Below are 22,219 nucleotides of genomic sequence, written 5' to 3' on the forward strand. Positions count from 1 at the left end.
ATCACTAACCCTTGTACATCATAATTGCTGAAATTAAAACTTTTGTGTTCTGAAAAGTTGAATCTTCTTATCTAAAGTATTTTGTGACAGATTGTAGCCGTATAGTTACCAAAAAAAAATACAGCTGAAAAAATGGCTAATTTTGTTTATGTTAGAGGCCATCGAGTCAAAACGGCAAATCTTATCTATTTTAAAAGACAAAATGTTTCTAAATTATAGCCCCGTTTAATTGGAAAATCTGCGACTTATCATTTGCCAAAGACAACCAAGCAGTTTGGAGTGTGGTGCCTATATAAGGCCCAGTAGAAGAACCAAAGAAAGTTAGTTGAAATTATTCTACTTGGAGGGACGAAGAGTGTATCTCGAAATGCGAGGTACTGGCGATTGGCATTGGAGCTCAGAGCGTAGATACTCGTACTGACAGTTAATTTCGTCTACCATTCCAGGATTGACAAGCTATCTGCATGCCCTGCTGCTGGCTCTCGTACTGCAGCTGAGCAGCCAGACCCAGCTCCTGAACTCTGGCGACGATGTCTGCCGACTGTTTGCGGATGGCACTAAGCTCCGCAAGCCGGGCGGCTGTAATGAGTGGATTGAGTGTCAGAACCATATCAGCATGACTGGTGGAACTTGTAGCGGGTCCAAACCATACTTCAAACTTAAGAGTAGCGACTGCGCGAGTTCCGTGGACACCAAATACTGCAACAGTCCGTGCACTAAGAAAACAAACGGTTACTTGGGCAGCACCCTCAACTGTGCCAATTGGTATTACTGCGAGGGGGCTACCTTGAAAGGCAGCGGGGTCTGCACCGGCCAGTACTTCGACCAGGCGCTGCAGCAGTGCGTTTATGCGGAGAATACTTCGTGCGCCGCCAAATTTGAGTGGTGCGACATCGTGCCCCCAAACGTGCCATTCCTCGACGAGGAACACTGCAACATGTTCCACACATGCAGCAGTACTTTTTCATTAGTCAACAACACCTGCGATGAGGGAAAGTATTACGATGTGCAAAAGAAGGTATGTGTGGACAAGAGAGAGGTCGATTGTGGCGAGCATCCCCTGCCAGTGGACGTGTGTGGAACCAACAAGCTGGCTGTGCGCAACAAATTTGTTTCGGATGGTGCCACCTGCCGAGGATACTTCTACTGCCGGGATCTCGGCTCTGGAAATCCTGATCCCAACCCCGAGCGGCTGCAGTGCGGAGTGGATTATTTCTTCAACCAGGAGCGACAGGCTTGTATGCCACGCGAAGACCAGAAGTGTGACTGGGATCGCTGTGACGGGCGCGACAGTGGCTTCGAGTTGGCCCAGGTGGAGGGTTGCCATAACTACCTATCGTGCACAAATGGCAAAGAAATGAATGTATTGGTGTGTGAAGATGGCGGGTACTTCGATGTGGCAGCCCAGAAGTGTACTCCAACCATTAAAAGCTACAGTGTATGCACCAGTTAGATATTGTCATTTCCAATAAACCTATGCTGGAGTACTAATTCTCTTCTTCCCGCCAACTACGTGTGGACCAATGGGAATGCTAATTAGAATTTAATATTCTATTTTTCCATCTAAATAAGATAAATAAAGTAACAATGTTTTTGGGGAGAGAACATTTTTGATTTTAATTCTTGATCATTCTTGGGGTGTTACCTGAGTAGCTAAGGACAGTAGACAGAAGACGAAGACCAGATACGTGTTATTCACTTGTACAACTACAACTTACATCATTTACAACCCTAGGAGCTCTTCATCGACCAGAAGAATTCAAGTAATTTATTGTCCATATGGAGCAGGCGAAGCAGGAAGAACCACTCTCCACTACAGAATCTATAGCCACCTGGAATTAAGTATACATAAATTATGAATAGTTTAATTAATTATAAAATAAAAAAATATTTAATATTTTTTCTCACATTTATTTATTGCATTGTATTGATTAGAGGTTTCTGTGTCACTGCCTGCAGACCGTAAAAGTTATATTGAGCTTTCAAACTTTTTTATTGAAGTTCTGTTAAAGCGATGCTAAGTTTTATAAGGTTGGTGTATTGGATGAAAGCGAATCCTTATAAAAGATATCGTTGATTTTTGTGATGACGTTTTTGTAAGGCTCTACAAAAAATTATTAACATATTTAAGAACATTTTATTTGTGGTGCGGATATAGTCATTCTTTATGATTTTGCGTCTTAAATTAGAAGTGTTAAGAATATGTTGCGGAATAAAATAAAGTTGCGAACTTGGGGGCTTCACATATATTGGTAATAATTGGCATTCAGGTTCCATTTATGGCCGCATTCTAGTGGCGCCATTTAACATTTTACAGCACTTATCTACATTATCCAACAGTGCGTACCTGACCCTGAACTTAGAACTTGTATGATATACTTTCTTGTTCCATAAAAATTTCAATCAAATCTGGAAGGGTATCCAGTAGCTGCGGCTTTGTTTGTTGGTATATTTTAATATTCATAGTGCTACAAAGTTATACCTTATAATAACTGTCCTATTCACTACAAAATTGACTACCAAGGAAATTATATTTTTCAATGGTGTCTTCTTTGTTTGACTTTGCCTCAAGGTTTGTCTAGCATTGTCAGTCCTTACTGTATGTTCCTCCATCAGTTTTTTTTTGTTTCTGTTTTTTTATACGTCATAGCTTTTCTAATGCAAATTAAATTTTTATTTAATTTTTTCCAATTAGCTAATAGTACAGGAAATAACACGCTTCAACGATTAATCGGTCAAAAGCTTGAAATCTTCTAAATCGAAAAATTCATCCCTGAGAGCTGGTTCTCACTCTTTTGAACTTCTGAGTTCCGTGCACGTTAGAGTGATTCGGCACTTTAGGAGGCTTGGATTTTTTTGCTTGCTATTTATTGTATTACAAATTGAGAGGAAGAATTTTTGAAATGGCACAGGCTCCAGAAACTCAAAATGAAAATGCACCAACCGCAAGTTCGGTCATGCTGGGCGAGCGCAATAAGGCCCTGGTTAACTACCGCCGTAAGCTGATGGAGCACCGCCAAACTGAGGCTCGCCTGAAGGGACTTCGTGACAAGCAAAAGGTGCTGAAGGTCGAATACGAGAAGTCGGAGGGTGACCTGGAGGCACTGCTGAGCGTTGGCCAGATGCTGGCAGATGTTATCCAGCAGTTGACTCCGGACACCTTCATTGTCAAGTCGTCGAACGGGCCGCGCTACATCGTCGGGTGCAGGCGTCAGATCAACAAATCGCACTTAAAGGCTGGCACACGGGTCGCCCTGGATCTTACCACGCTGACCATCATGCGGTACTTGCCACGCGAGGTCGACCCTCTGGTGTACAACATGGTTCACGAGGATCCAGGCGACGTGAATTACAGCGAAATTGGTGGCCTGGGCGAGCAGATACGGCAGCTCCGCGAAGTAATCGAGCTGCCACTGCTGAACCCGGAGCTTTTTCTGCGCGTGGGTATCAACCCGCCCAAGGGCTGCCTGCTTTACGGGCCACCTGGAACAGGTAAGACCCTGATGGCACGCGCCATCGCCTCCCAGATGGACGCCAACTTCCTGAAGGTGGTTTCCTCGGCGATTGTCGACAAGTACATAGGGGAAAGTGCGCGCCTGATACGCGAGATGTTCTCCTATGCCCGCGACCATCAGCCGTGCATCATATTCATGGATGAAATCGACGCTATTGGAGGGCGCCGCTTCTCGGAGGGGTCCTCCGCCGATCGCGAAATCCAGCGCACTCTCATGGAGCTGCTCAACCAAATGGATGGCTTCGACTCGCTTGGCCAAGTGAAGATGATTATGGCCACGAATCGTCCGGATACTCTCGACCCGGCCCTTCTACGTCCAGGCCGCTTGGACCGCAAGCTTGAGATCCCTCTTCCCAATGAAGTGGCACGCATGGACATACTCAAGATACACGCAGGACCGCTCTCCAAGCAGGGCGTGATAGACTACGAGGCCATTGTAAAGCTCTCCGACACGTTTAACGGTGCCGACCTGCGCAACACTTGCACTGAGGCTGGACTGTTTGCCCTTCGCGCCGATCGTGAGTTCATTCTGCAGGAGGACTTCATGAAGGCGGTGCGCAAAGTTGCCGGCAACAAGAAGCTGGAATCAAAATTGGACTACAAGCCTATTTAAGGACAAAATTGGCAAAATTTTCACCACTCCACGAATTCCAAATTATGTATAGATGAATTAAATATGTCTAATTACCACTAATGTGTAGAGATTTTCACTGTAATTTACTTTGTTGTTTTGTGGAATAGTCTGTTCTGTTAAATGAGATTCATTTGCTCTAGGTATGGATGCCCTCTTAATCGATCAGACTCTATGGTCCGTTTTCCATTTTAGCGCATCTAAAAATTTTATAAGAAGGAATTAACCAGTCTGTAAACCAGACTTCTAATAAATTTGTTATCCTGCTAACAAATGCCTACAAATTAGACTTTCAATAAACTCATTCGAATATCACTCGTAGAGCCACAGCTGTTAAGTTATATGATTCTAGTTCGGAAACATACAAATTGAACGTGGCCATGACAAATATGCAGTTTGGAAATATTTAATGAAAATTGGCCCCGCCATTGCTGTTCGCGTATGTAAGAGCAAGTATTACACCTCCAATTGTTGGGTCGCCACTCGCGACAATTTCCGCGAATTTTGCCAACGAACTAAGGAGTTGGGCAGTTTTCATTTCCCCACTTCTGTTGTATCAATTAATTTTATTTTAGTGCCAGCGAGTGCCAAATGATAATTCAGTGGACATATTCAATATCTAGTGAACTATCGCTTGATGTGAAATCAAGTCGCTTCCGCTGGTCACCGTCGAAGAACTTGAGTCCGGCAAAGTGTTCAATATCCCGGACGTCAGCCAGAAAAGAGCGGAGATCTGTTTCAGCGTCGACCTCGGCATTGGGCACCACATAGCCTTCCACAAAGGGCAAATCATCATCTTGCCTGTGCTCACTGATAATGACCTTAAAAAAGTGGGTGGGCACTGCGACTGTATTCATACCCATCACATGGTGACGGATGGCCCAGTTCCTGAAGGTGATGCGTTGTGGCATGAACATGGGACCGGTGTATACGTACACCGAGCCCGACTTGAGTGCCAGCTCGCGGACATAGTGCTCCAGACGCAACCAGACATTATTTTTAAGGGCCCGACTGATTGGCACTATGTTGGGGAATTTGTACGCCTCGGTGAACATTGCTATGTCGCACTTGTAGTTCTGGGGCGACGCCATGTGGCCCCCCACCCACTCGGAATTTCGAAAGTCGCGCATATTCGCACTGAACATGGTCGGAATACTAGCATCGGGTATGTATTCGTTGGGCTTTTCCAGGGTCTGTGGATCTCTGTAGGTCAGGCATTCGCCTTTCAGATGCTCACAGACCCAATGGGCGATGCGATTGCGTCTATCGTACGAGACCACAAAGTTCTTATAGACATGTATCTCGTCCATTCCAGGAAAGCCGTACTTCATAATGCTGGCTACATGTGATATCTCCTTGTATTGAGGCTGTTCAGCTCCTATTGAAAAGGTCATGAACATGATCTGTATAGGTTCGAATTGGGAATTAAATTATTTCTGGACAGATGGTTTACAACTCTTAAAGCACTCACCACGTGGTTTACTTGGCTACGGCTCCAAAGAATGAATTGCTCAAACAGAGACATACTGCCAGTATCGGGTGATAATTCGATTTTCGACGATTCAGTTTCGCTCCCCGCGAAGGAACTCCCGCTCATTGTGCTCACCGAATTCTGTGTTGGCTGTAATGCAGCTGGAGCTGGGGATGTTATCCCTAGAAACGATAGCTACAGATAGAATTAGGGATTTTTGCTTCCGCAGTGGTTGAGTCAAATCAATCATTCATTCATACCGATTTGAATATCTTACGGCGGCTCTGGTACACATACGCATCGCTGACCATCGTATTGTTTAGCTTTCGATATGATATGTCCTGCTGCGCGAGGGCTCCGACTAGAAAACCTACCGCGCCGGACACAGCAATCAACGGAAAAAGAGTATAGATTGGCATCTTTTGAATTTAATTCAATTTCGATTCAATTCCGAATTCAGGCACATCAAATGGTGATTCAACAAATAATTTTGCGGATGAAGGGCACTACGTTTCCGTTGGACTTGGCAGTTTTATCTCCTCAATCCAACATCTGCTGGCACTAAATACATTGAAATATACAACAAAATCAAATAATATAAATTAATTTATGTACAGATGAATTTTTACTTTGACATTTTGATCAAAACAGTTGAAGCGAAGAAAAACTATTACTCGAGTGATGACAATTTCCGTAATTTTGAGATGGTAAAATATTATATATCGATACACATCAAATGCATAGCTTAGTATCGATTATTAGTGTGCAAGTTTTGCACGCAGTTTCAAAAAATAAATGGCAAAACATAGCTTCATATATATGTATATCTCTCCATTATGTAAACCGTTTTGGGTCGTCGCCCCATATATTACTTTGGGTAGTCTCCCGATATTTTATTATCGCCCATCGGCATCCCTCATTCGGAGGGAGCCGATGACTGGCGCATTCTCTCCCTCTCTCTATCTCTTTCTCTCCCTCTCTCACTCTGTCTTTTCGCAAAAACAATGAATTGATTTGTTGGTTAATTCGGGGAGGGGCAATCTCTCCGCGATCTCTCTTCATTTTCCTCGCATTTGTCATGAGAGAGGGGAAAAGCATAGTGAAAAAGAGAGGAACCGCGAGCTCTTGTTATGTTTTACTGTTATCTCTCTTTTATCTTTCAAACCAACAGAACCCGTTATATCTCGTACCCCTCGGACAGGGGAACGCACTGCACGATTAAGAGTGAGAGATAATGAGTAAGCGCGTGCAGGGGGCAGCGTAGCCACTGTATGCACTTGTAACAGTGTTACAGTATCACAGGAGTCTGAATACAAAAATGGGTTGCTCTATAGCTCTAGTTTCTATAGTCTCTGAGATCTAGGCGCTCATTAAGACGGACGGATAGACGGTCAGTCAGACATTGCTACAGCGACTCGGCTATTGATACTGATCATATACTATGTACATATACATATGTATGTACTTTATGGCGTCGGAGACCACATAACTAATATATCCCTAAACTCTTCCACTGCCGTGTATGTATAAAATCCAGAACTAGCTATAAACTTGCTCCTAGCTCCCAAGTGAGAGTTGCTGAAGGAAAAACTAAGTAATTTATGGTAATTGCTTCTGCTCTCACTTTTACCCTGCGCTAGAGGGTTTCTACGGCTGAACTGAATGTCCTTAAAAATATAAATAATTTGGTCTTCTATTTATATTGTTACCATAACCCCGGTCCCAGTCCGGAGGCTGTCTAGTGGGTGAAATGAATCGACATCACGCGCTTAAACGGGTAAGGGTAAACCTTGAGTGAAGCCAAATCCCGAACAGGCAACCACTGCCTTAAAAGTATCTGGGTCGGGATTTTTTGAGGATGGGTCTGGGAGGAGGCACACAAAAAGCTGAAATATTAAGTTTTCGGAAAACGAAACTGGATTTCTATTCAATAAGTTTTCCAGCTGGCCCTCTGCAGGCTGCTGGTATGCGGTCGGGCCCAGCGCTGTCTCGGAAGCATGCTCTCGATTTTTGTTGCGGACACAACATGCGGCGCAGATTCGGCAGGCGCCTGCCGGTTAAGGCCAAACTTTGCCCCTCAGACAGACCGACTGAGCGACAGCAGATGCCAAGCTATCCTGGCAATGAAGTCCTTCGAATTTGCTCCAGTGGCTCCTGTGTCTCCACGAAAGAAATTAAACGCAGCGCTGCAACAGACGGTGAGGCTTATGGAATGGGGCAGCTTGTTGCAACTTTGCCTGGTGCGTGGTTTTCTGTTGTTTTCTGGATCTCTCTGTGTTAGAGATTGCCATCGGGTCAGATGTTCCTGGTAAAATTGCGGCCTGACTTTTGCTCAAAACTTGCATGCAGCGTCAAACGATGTATGTACATTGAGGGTTAGGATTACAGATGGATGGTTTCTGATTTTATTTCGAGCAACACAGTAAGACAGCTCAATCTAAATGGCTCTTGGTTTTTTTTAGCTTTTGGATATTTCATAATCACATGGTTTTTGTAATTGGGAAATCTACCGATTTTCACTGAGGCAATTGGCACAAGATTTATCTACGAGTACTTATCGTTTGAATCCATTCGAAAAAGGGGTTTTAATGGTTTAAACTTGAGTCCTTGACGTTAATCCGAATTTGGTAATTACTCTGCCTATAATAATTATTTGCTGCCTAGTGAATTCAATTGCATTGTGTAATCCGCAGATTTGTATTTGTGTTTTATTTTATTGCATGTACTTTCATATTTCATATTTATTATGTTTGCACAGTCCGCATATTATAATAAACACATGATTGTTTATTTGTGTTTAATTAAACAGACAGAAAAAAAACCTGCGGGAACGTTGTGAGCCGCGGCAAGTGCCGAGGCTCTACTTTATGTTATGCCAGGTACTCAGTCAGTATTAAGTGAGCTTATGATTTATGAAATTTATACAATATATTGTATTTGGCGTTGTGTATATTGGAATACCTTTGGCCGTTTGGTAGACTTTTATATATTCGATTTTATTCTCACACCCGCACCAGCCGTTTGTTTCTGCTTCGCTCCACCAGAGGGCACACACTGCACGAGGAGAGTGTGTGTGAGAGTGAGAACAAGTATATGCGTGGCTATGCTATCGTAGGCTACCAATGTAATATACCCTTATACTCTTCGAGTACCGGGTAGAAAAACATAAATTTTTCTGGAGGGTGCACGTGTACTGGTCTGGGGCTATGATCGGGTTGAGGATTAGAAATAACATTAATTGCACAGAGTAAATACTTCCAGATTCCGCAGATGGGTCCGGGTGAGACCAACCAAAATATAAGTAAATAAAAAACAAATTTTCATTTAATTCTGTCCCTATTTTTTTTTCTAAATTTATTGAAACTTATAAATTTTAAATTTAATTTAATATTTTGTATTGTCTTCTATAAGAAAGAAAGAACGATGATTCATTATAAAAGTCAGAGCTTGTTGGGTTTCATTTATCTGAAGAATGTATTGCGTTCTTGCATTGTTTAACATGCCTCATAGAAATTATGTGGCTGGCATAGTATTTGCACATTGCCCGATCTGCATATAATGCAAATTAGAGGGCCAGCCTGCATTTCATTAACACGATTCGGGGGAATGCAGATGCAGCCAGCAGCAGAAATATAAGCAACATTCCACTCCACCTCCACTCATCCAGGTGGATGGCCGTACATCAAGATGAAGGATGAGCGCACTCCGGAGGATATATGTGGCACATGTGCAAGTGCTACACATGCTGCACACAGAAGTGTGGCCGTGCCTGCTAGTGCTAACTGGTGTCAGCCATGGGGATGCTGAGGTTAACAAAAATGGCAACGGCATCATTCTGGCGACTGCGAAATTGCCTTGGATGCTAAATGAATGCAGTTGAATATTTCACTGTCGCTCCGTCACCCCATCATCCCATCCACATCCGGCTCGAACTCTTCTCCGGAGAGCAGTAACATTAACATTAACATTAAAATCAACATTAACAGTGAAATATTCTGGAGAGGCTCAACAAGCGTTAACATTGCGACCCACTGCCTTAGTTCGGCGCAAATGTTACGGCAGGTCACTTACGTTCCACATTGGTATCCACACTCAATTTGGCATCCACAGCTGTTGCTGATGCTGTTATCCTGCTGTTAGCCTGTCGTCCTGCCGCTATAAAGCACCAGACTGACTCCTGGCCGGGCTCATTCCGCTGATAGCCTCGTGAGGCAACGGTAACTGGTTTTGCGCGACCGCGAGCGACGCGCGGCATGTGAATGCGGAAAGGCGAATGCGAGATTCGGCGGAAACTGCGAATCTTTCCGGGCGCTGCAAGCCATGACTTCCGGGGAGTGGGACCTGCGGGCGCTGAAGGCGCTCGAGGAGGAGGAGCAGCGCGAGTTCCTGGCCCTCAGCCAGAGGAATCTGTTTGAGCCATCTGATGTCGGTGCCAGTGCCGGTGTCGGTGCCAGCGCCAAGCCAGCCCTGACCTACGCCCAGCTGCATCCACATCTGCTCAAGCTCCCCACCATCGACGAGTGTCAGCTGATTGCCGCCAAGCACCAGTCCGGTGGACGACACGGTAGCCTGGCCGGACTACGCTTCACGCGCGCCCTCTCCCTCTCCGCGCACTCGCTGTCCCCAAGGGGCGGAGGCGGGGGCTTCGGTAAGAAACTGAGAGCACGCCTCGTTGGCGCCAAATCCAGCGGATCTCTATCGCCCTCGCGCCACTCCCACAGTTACAGTGTATCGCCAGTCTACACCCCGCCCCCCATGCGTCGCTGTGCCACGCTGCATCACACTCAGCCGGTACGGAAGACGTTCAAGAACCTGCAACAGCTGCAGGACCGCAAGCGGCAGGCCAACCAGAGCGCAACGCCTCCCCTGGCGTTGCCAGGCCAGCTGCAGCGGATTGCGGGCACGGGCAAGACCTACTGGAAGTACGGAGCCAACTCCACGGCCGCCTCCATAATCGGGCAGCGCACTCGACGCCAGCAACAGCACGGTACCGAGCCTCCTGTCGAGTCGAACGCCGCCTCGGATCTCGATCTCAATACGGAACAGCTGGAGTCGGATGCTCTTGACAGTGCCACAGAGACGGGCTCCTGCAGCGTGCCCCTGCCAGCGGCGGACTCCAACGAGATGCTTCGGCTGATGCTGAGCGCTGCGAGTTCGGCGGTAACAGTGACTCCCACGGCCGCAGCAGCAGCAGCAGCAACTGGTGGCCCAGCCCCAGTAGCAGCTCCGCTCAGGCGATACCAGCCTATCGGCGACGTTGAGGAGGAAACTGTTGCTTACGAAGCTTTCCACAAGCCCAAAAGCTTCGAGCGTGGCGCGCTTATACGCGGTGGCAGCCTAACAGTGGAAGAGAGCAACAACAACAGTCCCCGCAACAGCCCGGGCCAAGCAATGCAATCCACACTGGCAGGCGGACTGGTAGGCAGCCGTAGGATATTCAAGTCCGCCTCCCTCGACTGGCCGGGCGAACCCCAGACCCACCCACAGGTACAGCAACAGATTAACGGCCTGACCACAAATCCGCTCGAGATTGTGGACCAGCAGACAATGGAGGCTCGTTACAAGCAGCGGGAGTGGGAGCACATCCACCACCATCACCAGCACCAGCTAGACGCCTCTCTCGGCCTCGGCCTCGGTGTGGGTCTGCCGGGGGGCAACACTATAATGGACGATGAGCTGGAGCAGCACATCAAGCACTGTTCGTGCTCCTGCAATCACATGGGCTATGGCAACTCGATGGACTATCAGGTGAGTGGAAGCGAAGCCCAGAACCTGGATTTAATAGCTTCGAAAAAACCTTCATCCGACTACTGATGGGAATCGAATTTAACTGGGAATAGTACACGATATTTGCGGTAAACATAAGCATGTATGTAAATGCTCTATTCACCTTTGCGAAAGAGTATTTTAAGTTCCATCCAGCCCCCTTACTAATGCCGTGCAGCTGCTGCAGTTGCCGCTCTTCACGTGCGCACTCTCCGGCAAATGATTCCGGCATGTAATTTTAATTGCGCTTCTTCAACCAAACGGCGTGTCCGGCTTTACAGCTCCCACACCTCTTACAATTCCTAATGCTTTCATATAAGTTGAAGCTAAACTGATTACCATCATGGCTCTTTGTGAGGGAATTCCAGAGTTCATGACTGGCAGAGGGAGAGATTGCTGCTTGCAGATCAACTTGGGGCTGCCCTATGCTCTGCTGCTGCAGGATGCAACTGCGTCAAGTGCCCCATTGTTGTGATGGGGAGGCATCCAGGTTGGCGAGAACTTTTTCCAAGTAATTGAATACTCCTCCGAGTCGAACAAAGAGCCAGCAGGTATCTCCCTCTTTTCCTTTTCCAACTATAGTTGGGGCATTCTTACACTCTTCATTGTCCGACTTTTAGTTTAAAAGCTGTCAATTCAGATACGGGACCGCCTGTTGTGATTCGCCGATCTTTTCTTCCTTAAAGATTCTGTACTAATATGCACTGGGTTCATGCACAAAGGAGGTATACACAGATGGTTATTCAGACATTTAAAGATAGTACTTTGATTAGGCTTTATAGGAAAAAAAAAATGTTTACATCGTAAGTAAATCTACAATAAGAGTGGGCTTGGGATATGCATTAGGGACTGATAGAGTATAACTTTTAAATCTAATACGATTGAATATCCATTGGGGGGGGTCATGCGTCTAAAGGCTGGGACTGTGCGTCTGCTTCTGCGACTCCCAATCACTGCAGCGTGCTCTGGGGCGGAGTCAGGGGCGTCCAAGTGTCGGCGCTGACCGCAGTGACCACTGAGGTGGGCACAGCCGTTGGAATGGTACTGGCACTGGCCACGACTGCCCCCCTGTCCACAGAGTGATGATCCAAGGCGGAGGACGACTCCAGCTTAATGTCGTTGTGCTGCACGGTCTTCAGGCTGGAGCCGGGGCACTCCAGGGTAATGACCGAGCTGTGCTCCTCGCTCGGCTTGTACATATCGGACTGCGGATCGTCCAGCGCCTTTGAAACGTCCACGGGCTCCAGAGGATGGGAGGCGTAGCTGTAAGCAGAACGCGATTCGAGAGGGGAATCATTGATAACTACTTTAGCGATAAGTGGATAAAGTTCCCGTTCCCGGCACTCCCAACACCTACCCGATTTCCAGCGGTATGTACTCCGGCTGGTAGTAGGCGGCTGCTGCTGCATTCTGATACAGTCCGTACTCTGCCCCGGATCCGTTGTGCCACCCGCCCGTGGGGTAACTGAGGGCCGACGGGCCATTCAGCACGTTCGTATACAGCTGGTGGGTGGGCGAGGTGGGCGTGGGGTGGTACATTTGGTGCGTGCCTCCGTACGCCGCCTGGGAAGTGCCCACTCCAGTAGCACCCACTCCTGTGCCGTACAGGTCCGTCTGTCCCATGTTGTACTGATGGCCATGGGGCGTCAGATGATGGATAGTGTAGCTGGGTGAAGGAGTCGTGTAGCTCGGTGATCCGTTCGTGGGCGATGGCGAATTGTGTGTGGCTGAAGTGACAAAAGGGATAATGTCTTTCTTCGGGACAGGGACAAGGACTGGGACAGCGCACTACTCACAGATGGTGCTGCGGCTGCTGCTGCACACGTTCATGGGCATGGGGCCGGGCACACTCGTGGCGTTCCAGTAGTTGCCATTGCTCTGCCAGCTGCCGGGATACGAAAACACCGAGGCCGTGGGACTGGCCTCTACTGGGACTGGCATGAAGCCCGACTGCGAGTATGCGCTGCCGTAGCATCCGACTCCTGCTCCGCTGCTGCTGCTGCTCACGCTGGTGCTCACAGATCCCGTCGTTACCGACTGCAGACTGGTGGGTGTTTGAGGGGCCGACGGTGGCTGCGGCGATGAGGAGGAGGCATTGCCGGCGCTGCCATTCGATCCAGAGCCCGATCCGGAGACAACCCGTGGCCTGCTGTAGGGCGTAGAGCGGGTGGTAGAGGCCACGCTGGGCCTGGACAGCGAACGTCCGTAGCGATCACAGCTAGATCCCGAGGTGGCTGCCGACGACACTGTGTTGGCGCCTACTAGGCTGTGGCTCTGTCCAAGGGGCAATGGTGGCGGGGCAGCCACTGCAGCGGCAGCGGCGGCGGCGGCATAGTGTGTGGGTGGAGGGATCAGCCAGCCGTAATGGGTGTCGTGCGGATACAGTGTGTCCGGTCGTTCCTTGGCGTCGAGGAAGGCCTTGGCGAAGGGATTGTACTTGATCTTGAGCGAGGTTACCTCCTCGTTCTGGTATGCCGTCACGGCGATGAACTGCGTTTCCGGAAAGGGGTATGTCACCACGTGCCGCTGCTCGGAGCCCACACGCACCAGGTGCACCCTCGGCTCGTACTTGTGCAGGGAGTTAAGCATTATCTGCGTGGAGACATGGAAATGTAAGCTCTGGTTTGCCTGAGAAGGATTAATTCCTGATCACTCACCTGCCCGTTGCCGTTGGTCTTGTTTGTCAGCTTAACCTTGGCAAACGAAATGGGCTCCTTCATCCAGTGGGCCCCGAAATTGGGGGACTCGGGATGGACATAGATGGGATTCGAGGGAGGTACTTCCGCCTTGCCGCCGGGAACCTGTAAGATATAATGTGATGATGATATTTGTTTTGATGTTGTTGTCAGACATTTTATTATTTACGCTTAAATTGAACGATTTACATCTGGGACCGTAATATTATACAAATTCTATGGTTTCAGTTTTGTACGTTTTTCTTCAATGATATTGATTCGTTTTGAATGAAACTCAATGGAAAAATGTTGGGGAGCTGAGAATAAATTTATACAAATTATAGATACATATCCTTATGCATTGTGCCAAGGTGAACACATTAAACAAGTTTTAAGTTATTGAAAACGTATGTATTTATTTTGATGAAAATATGGTCAAAATCCCTTCTTTTTTTTTGCATAAGCAGCCCAATTTGTAGACATGATTTTTTTTTTTATTTCTTATTGAAGATTTTGGAGAATACCCCAATTAGTACAGATATGCATACTTTTTTTAACTCCCTAAGATTTTTTCATTATTTAAATTTGAGTTTTATTTTTGAGTAAACATATAAATAATAATCATTAAATAATCATTATCTTTGAGTTTAATTTTGTTCATCATTGTGGTCTAAGTTTTATAAAATTACTCAACACTAATGATTATTGAATTAAAAAATGTTAAAATCAAGGCGGAAATGCAGAGATTATACACATAAATCAGTTCTTTCTAGGCCCATTACAAGTGAGTTTTTTTTTGTTTTTTTTTAATTGAACAAATTTTGTATTATTTACTATCGCTGATTTATACCAATAGATTCGCTCCGAGAGAGTGGAAATTGTAGAATCATTTCAAATATATTGCATAATTAAATTAAATATCTCACTGCTGTCCAAAATAGTTTTAAGTAGTTGTCCGATGTTCTATTCAAATCGGCGGGAGCGAGTGAAGCAAATGTTCAAGGAGCTTGGGCCCTAGTCTACATATATTTGAAAGTGTTTTATACTTTGATTTAATATATGCAGTGTGAAAAAATCCTTTAAATAAATTAAATGTGTTTAAATCAGGGACCGCAAATAATAATTATGAATGCAAATTTTACCTAAATAAATCAATGTGAAGGAAATATGTTACGGCAACATGGAATACAAAAAATTCATATTTTAATCATATTTAGCGATATCAGAAAAAACTTATATTTTGCAATTTGTATTGAAAAAATCAAAAATAACACTTATTTTTTTTATAAAAATGAGAAATAACACATACGATTTATTATTCAATAAAAGTAAAAAAAAAGAATTATATTTTATTTGTATTTTAAAAGCTACAAATAAGAGTTACTCCGTATCTTTTATTTTAAGTATCAAAAATAAAAATTAAATAAAAGCTCAATATTGTATCTCTCTGAAGTGGTTTCTACTCTTCAGAGAGCGGGTTCCATTTGAGTTTGAGTTCCCTGCCTTTCGATCAATACATACCCATTCGCCGTTGACGTACTTCCAGCGATGCGAGTCCACCTGCACAAACTCCAGCAGAACAGTGTACATAGCCGCCGGGTCCAGGCCTGAGGCGCTGATCTTCACCACCGGGAACATGCGTCTGCATGTCAAACAGATGAAACAGTAATTAGTAATTATAACAGTTATATAACAGTAGCACAGTCGAAACTGTTAAACTGTTGCCCCAAAGAGATTGCCCTCCAGTCTTCGGTCTCCAGTGCGTGTTTGCGGAGTACCCGATCCGATGGCTGGGGCTACGAGTGCGACTGCGTCTCAGGCAAATATTGGAACGGCCATGCGCGGCGTCCATGCGCGCTCTGTTCCACAACAATTAGTACAAGATGGCGGCTGTTGCCGGGCCGTGCCAATTAGCACCTGACCAGGCCAGACCCGCCTCCCGCCTCCCGCTTCCCGTTCTAAACAGCCACAGCCACAGCCACAGCCACAACCATATCCACAGCGACTGTACGATTATGTATGTGTACTACGTCCGTAAATTGGTAAATATTTCTAAGCAGAGAAGTATGTACCCGCGAGAGTACATATGTGCACGACTGTGTCCCCAGGCAGCAGCGAAACGTTAACGCTTCATTATGACCCGTCGCAAACAGCGCCAAATGGAAAACCATTGCAGCAGCAGCAGCAGAAAAACAAAAAACAAAAGCGCCAAAACCCATTGCCAATTTGCATTGGAAAACCAGTTAACACATTCGCGGTTGCAAAAGGGAGGGGAAGGGAAATGGAAGGAGCGGATCTGGTGACTCACTTACCTGCCGTTCTTAGTGACGATCATCTCGTTGGTGAGGTTCTGAAAGCGCAGCCAGAGCTCTCGGTCATCCAGGGAGACGCGCAGGTTTCGGTCCAGCTCGCTGGGACTGCCCGGGCCTGCTCTGCCATTGCCGCTGGGCCCAGAGGCAACCGCCACTACGCCTCCTCCGTGTCCCTGACCGTGTCCGTGCCCATGTGCTTGGCCGTGTCCGTGCCCCTGGCCATGTCCATTGTGGGTCACATGCTGTGGCGATCCGGCCCCGCCGCCTGCCGCCACATTGCCATTGAGTCCGGTCGTTGGATCCACGGCGGACAAGATGTGAGATGTTGTCATGTCAGCTGTTGTAAGGAATTCGAAAAAGAGAACACAATTGTTAGCTAATCGCCAAATAAAACCATACTGAGATGAGTCAGAATGCCCCAAGATCTGCGGATTTTTTTGTTTAATGAATAGTTTTACATTTAACATTGCATTTTGTTTTAGTATTTTATTTACTTAGCTTTTCCCTGATCCCAAAATCAATTATTTTCTCGCTGAGTTTTTGAGGTTCTGGAAGCCTGTGCAGTACACGTACAATCACCTCATGGACAGTGTGCACTGTGCATTACATCAAAGCCATTTCACCCGCCTGGCCGACGAAGTGTCGGCTTTATGCCTTTACAGCACCATCCCAGGAGCATTAGAAGAATGCTCCTCCAGCTCTCTGTTGTCGGCTTTTAATTATATTGCACACTTTAGCCATGCCTGGGACTGAGAGTGGGATTGGGATTGGGATTGGAACTGGCACTGGCTCTGGCTCTGGTACTGGGATTGAGACTCAGACTCGCTCCCAGACTCTGACTGAGGCCGGGTCTGCGATGCTGGCTGGCTGGCCATAAACAACGGGCACCCTTTTTATTTATGGCCGCGGCAACAAACACCTCTGTTTGCGCCGGGACCGGGACCGGGACCGGGATCGGGGTCGGGGCCAGGGTCATAGTTGTTGCTCTCTGCGGAAGAGGCCTCCTTTCGAATCTGGTCGGACGACTCAGTGATGTCTAAATTCTGGGCACCGAAAGTGTTTCTCGCAATGTTTTGTAATCATAAATTAACAAAATGTATTAATTGTTTTGTGTGTGTTTTTATTGGACCGAACCGAAGATTGGATGCTGAATGCCGACGACGGCCCCATTCCCATTCCTAGGATTTTTTTATAGCCCGCCCTCTCCCTCTCCCCCGCCACACACGGGTTGGCTATTGTTCTTGTCTGGTATCCAAATTTGATTTATTGAGAAGTGTTTTGGCCATCTTCAATCATACATACATGTACGTCAGTGTATGGAAAGAGGAAAACCAAATGATGCTTTGTCAGACATTTAATTTGAAGGTGTCACCCGAACAGGTTGCCCCAGGGGCTCGGAGGTGAGATATACATAAAATCAATTGTGCAATCAATCAGCCAAATCCCTGCTAAAAAGGCAAATCAATCAAGAGTGTTTCTCTTAAGCCTCTTTAATCTGAAGCCTCTTCTTCAGTTGTTATTTTCTTTAAGTCGAACAGATTAAATAATATGAATTATTATTTAGTCGACTTATTGATTTATTTTCATTTGATTCCTTTGCTGCGGTTGAATGCTCCTTTTCTCTTGATTGTATTCGATTAAGCGAATTTTTAGAAAGATTAAATTATCTGCATTTTCTGATATCTATTTTCCCGAAATGCACTTTGCGGTGTAGACGGGCACTATTATAATTTTTACCCAATTCACTGGGTGTTTTCTCATGTGCCACATAAAAGAGCTCATAAAAATGTACTCTTCGTGACAGCGGTATCGTAGTTGTCGTAGCTGGCTGTTCCCTGCTCTGCCTTGTCCGGGGGTCTATGGGTCTTGTACAGCCACACGTTCCCGTACATACTCGTATTTGTGTTCCACATCGTTCCACGCCACTCCACCATCTCCAGCGGCAGCTCCATCGCATCGCCAAGCTTAATGAAAAGCTGTTTTTGTGTGTTGTCTCCTCGTGCGAGTATCTGTGTGTTTGCCTATATCTGTGTGGCGTGGCTACATACTTCTATACTTCGACTTTTGATGGCTGCCATGACGGGTTGAGTTGAGGTTTGTATTGGACTCTTTCCCCATCCGCTTTGTTGTTGCTGGCTTTTGTTGATTTTGAATGATTTCGTGACTTTGATATTTACTCAGACTCTTTGAAAGTTTTTTTTCTTCTATTTTTTCTTTTATTTCCTTTTGGACTTGCGTATGAAATATGCGCCGCTAGACGAAATCGAACCGAACCTTTTGTAATATGGCAACGGCGTACTGAAGATACAGTGCCTAGAGGCCATACATCAAACGAATCTTATGACTCTTACACTGAGGGAAAATTCCTCATATCTCGGAACTATTTAAGTATCGAAAAAGCACTAACCCAGAGCAAAAAGAACCCAGAACAACTATAATATTTACAATTCGGTTTAAAAATGTATACCAGTAGGTTAGATCCGAGAGGGGAAATTGTAAAAAGAATGTGTTTTCATATTTAAAATAAATATCTTCCATACATAACTTAAATATTGCCATATATCATATTAAAGTGTTTCATATCCAGATTGAATATTGGCTGTATTAAAAAGACCTTTGAATACATTTATGGCTAAGTGAATTCTATTTAATTTTACTTAATTTTTATTTAAATACCGAATACATCATATAAATATGGATGTTTTCCTTTGTTCGTTTTCTGCCATTTTTCTTTGAGTGTAGGTTTTAGAACTATTCTTTTCTATCTCTGCTTAGAGGGAGTGTTCATTATATCAAGTGTCTATTCCATGCCGTCTGTTTAGTGCACGAATCTTAAAATCGTTAGCCCATAGGAGAGTCCTTTTTAACAGTAAGAGCTGGAAGTAAGATAGTAACAGGCACTCGCAGTATTCTTGACGGAGAAGACAAGAGTATAGGTTCGTACAGCTCTCCCGCTTCCGATTATACCAATGTTATCCTATTATCCTGAACATCGCTTCATTCACTCCGCTTCGCGATTTGCACAAGGATTATGTATCGGGTGCTATTCACACCTGCTAAGGATCCGGGCGGGGGGCGGCGCCGACAAGTGTCATCGGCCGGACGCTGGTAGCTTATCGGAGGGCGATTAAGTCAAATTTGCTAAATTTCACACACCACTTGACATGAAAATAAACCAAATTCAAACTTGGACCCTGGTCGGGCTCTTGCCCCTGCCCCAACAGCGTCATGCTCCTGTTCGCTCCTGTTCCTGGACCAGAGGAACACTCGAGCTGTCACCTTAGGCAGGAAACTGTGTGGGGGGAGTGTGTCGCACTTTTGATTTCTGCACACAGCCACAGTCCGGAAAGTGTGATGGCGCCGACGGACGGACGGACGCACTTTATGAGAGGCGTACTAAAATTTTGTACAAACTGTAATTAATTAGTGAGCATTTGTCAAGTACTAAACGGGGCTTGGGGCCTCTTGTAGCGGCGCGGGGGCGGAGTACGGCTTGGCTTCCTTGGGTCGGTTTATGGGAATCTTTTTTTTTGTCGATTTGCATTTAATAGGATAATTTTCACATGCGTCGTAATTGACTGCTTGATCCGACGCACGCCGTATTCGGCCATCTAAGAGTGTGCCGGTGGCCCTGTCTCTGTCTGGCCTGCGAATTCTTATGTCCCTACTAATTTGCGTGTGAATATCGGATTTGCTGCTGTTTTATGTCATTAGAGATATTATTAGGATCGTTAAGAGATCGTTTTTGTCGCTGGCCCGCGGCTTTTGGGCACTTCTTCTTCGGCCAAGTGTCAAAAACTGTGTGTTTTGTGATATCTTCGGTGCTCTTGGGGTTTTGTTTAGATTTGGCATTTGATTTTCACACGTTCGTTTAAATAGGCTTGCCAATTCACCGTTCGAATAACGGATATAATGTTCTTTCTAAGCAACATTAAGAGTTACAGATAAATCTATTTCCCTGCCATTTTTGTAGTGTTAAAGATATTCATGGATGGAAGCGGCCATGGAAATTAATAGACTTCGAAGCATTAAGAAGATTTTTGATAGCGAACTTAATATTCCATTCATTAAGATTATATACTTTTGCATATAATTAAAGCATATTGAGAATAATTTTCACAATGTACCCTTATCTTTTATATATTCCTGAGGTAATAAATGGAAATAATTTGAAAACTTTGGCCGAAATTGGCCGCTATTTCTGGGATTTTTGTTTAGCTATAATAATTAAAAATACATAAAACATTTACAATATATTGATATAATATTGAAAGAAAAACATGACCCTAAAATACCGAAAAATAAATGAGCTTTTGCTGTTTTGAATAGGGTTTCACATCAAAGTTAATGAAATGAATAGTCAATTGGTTAAAATATTTAAATTTTAATAAATTTAGAAAATTATATCGGTACAAAAGCATATGGAAATGTGCGGTGGACCTCCTTTCCTTGGAAATTACCATATGTTACGCATAACCTCGTAGTAAAATAACTGATATGACGTTCAAGTGATATTCGAAAATATTTACAAAGATACGAAAACTTTACATAAGTTTTAATTCATTTTGTGCGTGGTGCCTTTGTGTTGAATGATAAGATTTCTGATATTTGGCGACTAGTCTTTGTGCGTTCTATAAACTTTGAATGATCGCAAATCAATGTTCATAATTAAACTGTTTGTTTGACCGATTCACTAAGTATTTGTTCTATGCATCAGTTTATCAAATTTGCTTTTTAGAATAATACAAAAATCCATCCTTATCCGAACATTGTTTGGCAATGGCTAACGATATTATAAGTTTTGTATATTTCTGAATGAATCGTTATTCTACACAGATTTTTACTAATTTTTTATAGATCCATATACTCTGATATTTCAAAAACTTTTTCTGAAAGAGTCTCTATTGAAATTCTGATATGAAATAAATATAAAATTAATTCAGTGACCAACCAGAAAATGTATATCTAAGGAAGATAGGGAAAACAGCGAATACTTTATCTTTACCTTAAGTCTCTCAAAGAATGGCTATGCTCTACTATAGCTTAAGAGTTTTTGATCCACTTACATATATACTTGTACTCCGCCGTTGTCCGGCGTATCTGCTGTAATCCCGTGGAGAAGCGCTCGTTGAAGTATGTCAAATCTCAGATCGCTCACAAAGTCACTAGCTGGTCACAATCACAAAGTCCTCGGGGGCTTGTTCTGGTTTTATTCACGCGCAAAAAAAATGTGGACAGATCAGATCAGATCAGATTTGTATCAGTATCAGTATCCGTATCGGTTAGATCGGTTAAGAAGAGGACAGGCAGCCGCGACAGCCGTGTATACCGCGTTTCTTTCTTTATTATTTTTGCTTTGCGTTTCGAGTCGCCGAGTTTTTCGCCGCCGAGCGTGTGTTTGCGTTGCCACAGTTCCCGAGCTAATGATCGACGATCGGTGCTAATTTGTTCCACCATCACAAGCCAAGCCGCGCTCGCTGGCCTGGCCGGGCCGCTTCCTCTATTGCTCTGGGCCGTGTTCGGCCGTGATTCTGTCTACTCTCTCTTCGGCCATAGAGCTGTCCTGCTCTGGCACGCGTTTTGGCCGAATCGGACACCGGTCCGGTGGCTAGGCCACACCTCTAACAGGTAAGCGCGCTGCGCGGGATCTCGCATCTCGCTCTGATCTGTTGTGCCGCCATCGCTGGGGACCCTGGCAACAGGTAGGCTCCTAGCCATCAGGTTTTGGCCATGCCATATCATTCGAGCCGAGTCGCTGGCTCTGTGCACCGGCCGAGTCCTAGCTTAGATCCCCACCCCGAAGGAGACGCCTGGATCTGCACTGCATGCGCCAAAAATTAAGTGAAACGT

General features: G+C 45.3%; 5 protein-coding genes across 6 annotated transcripts in view; 3 read left to right on the top strand and 2 right to left on the bottom strand.

The window, feature by feature from the left end:
• The first annotated feature begins 266 nt into the window (after nucleotides 1–266).
• Nucleotides 267–1,605, top strand: LOC108153644 (peritrophin-48). Its single transcript, XM_017283748.2, has 2 exons — nucleotides 267–374; nucleotides 447–1,605. The coding sequence occupies exons 1-2, from the start codon at nucleotides 368–370 to the stop codon at nucleotides 1,451–1,453; spliced, it is 1,014 nt and encodes a 337-aa protein (XP_017139237.1). The 5' UTR covers nucleotides 267–367; the 3' UTR covers nucleotides 1,454–1,605.
• Nucleotides 1,606–2,811: 1,206 nt separating this feature from the next.
• Nucleotides 2,812–4,208, top strand: LOC108153643 (26S proteasome regulatory subunit 10B). Its single transcript, XM_017283747.2, has one exon. The coding sequence runs from the start codon at nucleotides 2,904–2,906 to the stop codon at nucleotides 4,125–4,127; it is 1,224 nt and encodes a 407-aa protein (XP_017139236.1). The 5' UTR covers nucleotides 2,812–2,903; the 3' UTR covers nucleotides 4,128–4,208.
• A 468-nt stretch (nucleotides 4,209–4,676) lies between these two features.
• LOC108153718 (endonuclease G, mitochondrial) lies at nucleotides 4,677–6,260 on the bottom strand. Its single transcript, XM_017283846.2, has 3 exons — nucleotides 5,877–6,260; nucleotides 5,617–5,811; nucleotides 4,677–5,548 (listed from the first exon to the last, which is right to left on the bottom strand). The coding sequence occupies exons 1-3, from the start codon at nucleotides 6,033–6,035 to the stop codon at nucleotides 4,745–4,747; spliced, it is 1,158 nt and encodes a 385-aa protein (XP_017139335.1). The 5' UTR covers nucleotides 6,036–6,260; the 3' UTR covers nucleotides 4,677–4,744.
• A 3,467-nt stretch (nucleotides 6,261–9,727) lies between these two features.
• Nucleotides 9,728–22,219, top strand: part of LOC108152764 (putative dipeptidase CPC735_014430) — an 81,622-nt gene continuing 69,130 nt past the window's right edge. Inside the window, exon 1 of the mRNA XM_017282336.2 lies at nucleotides 9,728–11,364. Coding sequence (XP_017137825.1) covers nucleotides 9,937–11,364 — 1,428 coding nt within the window. The 5' untranslated portion in view covers nucleotides 9,728–9,936. The remainder of the gene's footprint in view (nucleotides 11,365–22,219) is intronic.
• LOC108152765 (T-related protein) lies at nucleotides 12,122–21,862 on the bottom strand. 2 transcript variants are annotated; one of them, XM_017282339.2, is made up of 7 exons: nucleotides 21,436–21,861; nucleotides 16,370–16,706; nucleotides 15,579–15,699; nucleotides 14,040–14,183; nucleotides 13,179–13,974; nucleotides 12,740–13,109; nucleotides 12,122–12,645 (listed from the first exon to the last, which is right to left on the bottom strand). In XM_017282339.2, exons 2-7 carry the CDS (start codon nucleotides 16,699–16,701, stop codon nucleotides 12,333–12,335), a joined length of 2,076 nt encoding a protein of 691 aa, XP_017137828.1. In that variant the 5' UTR covers nucleotides 16,702–16,706; nucleotides 21,436–21,861; the 3' UTR covers nucleotides 12,122–12,332. The 2 variants fall into 2 exon arrangements, with proteins under 2 accessions (XP_017137828.1, XP_017137829.1); XM_017282340.2 differs by having other exon boundaries at nucleotides 12,555–12,685; nucleotides 21,436–21,862.

This window comes from Drosophila miranda, chromosome XR (assembly GCF_003369915.1).
Source record: "Drosophila miranda strain MSH22 chromosome XR, D.miranda_PacBio2.1, whole genome shotgun sequence".
NCBI classification, from domain to species: Eukaryota; Metazoa; Arthropoda; class Insecta; order Diptera; family Drosophilidae; genus Drosophila; species Drosophila miranda.

Bases quoted from the DNA above. Each gene is read 5' to 3' on its own strand.
- LOC108153643 (XM_017283747.2), top strand. From the start codon at position 2,904: ATGGCACAGGCTCCAGAAACTCAAAATGAAAATGCACCAACCGCAAGT.
- LOC108153718 (XM_017283846.2), bottom strand. From the start codon at position 6,035: ATGCCAATCTATACTCTTTTTCCGTTGATTGCTGTGTCCGGCGCGGTA. The intron at 5,812-5,876 runs GTATGAATGAAT...TTCTATCTGTAG, and splicing joins GCCGTAAGATATTCAAATCG to CTATCGTTTCTAGGGATAAC. The intron at 5,549-5,616 runs GTGAGTGCTTTA...GAACCTATACAG, and splicing joins GTAGCCAAGTAAACCACGTG to ATCATGTTCATGACCTTTTC.
- LOC108152765 (XM_017282339.2), bottom strand. From the start codon at position 16,701: ATGACAACATCTCACATCTTGTCCGCCGTGGATCCAACGACCGGACTC. The intron at 14,184-15,578 runs GTATGTATTGAT...TATATCTTACAG, and splicing joins AGTACGTCAACGGCGAATGG to GTTCCCGGCGGCAAGGCGGA. The intron at 12,646-12,739 runs GTAGGTGTTGGG...TTCTGCTTACAG, and splicing joins TACATACCGCTGGAAATCGG to CTACGCCTCCCATCCTCTGG.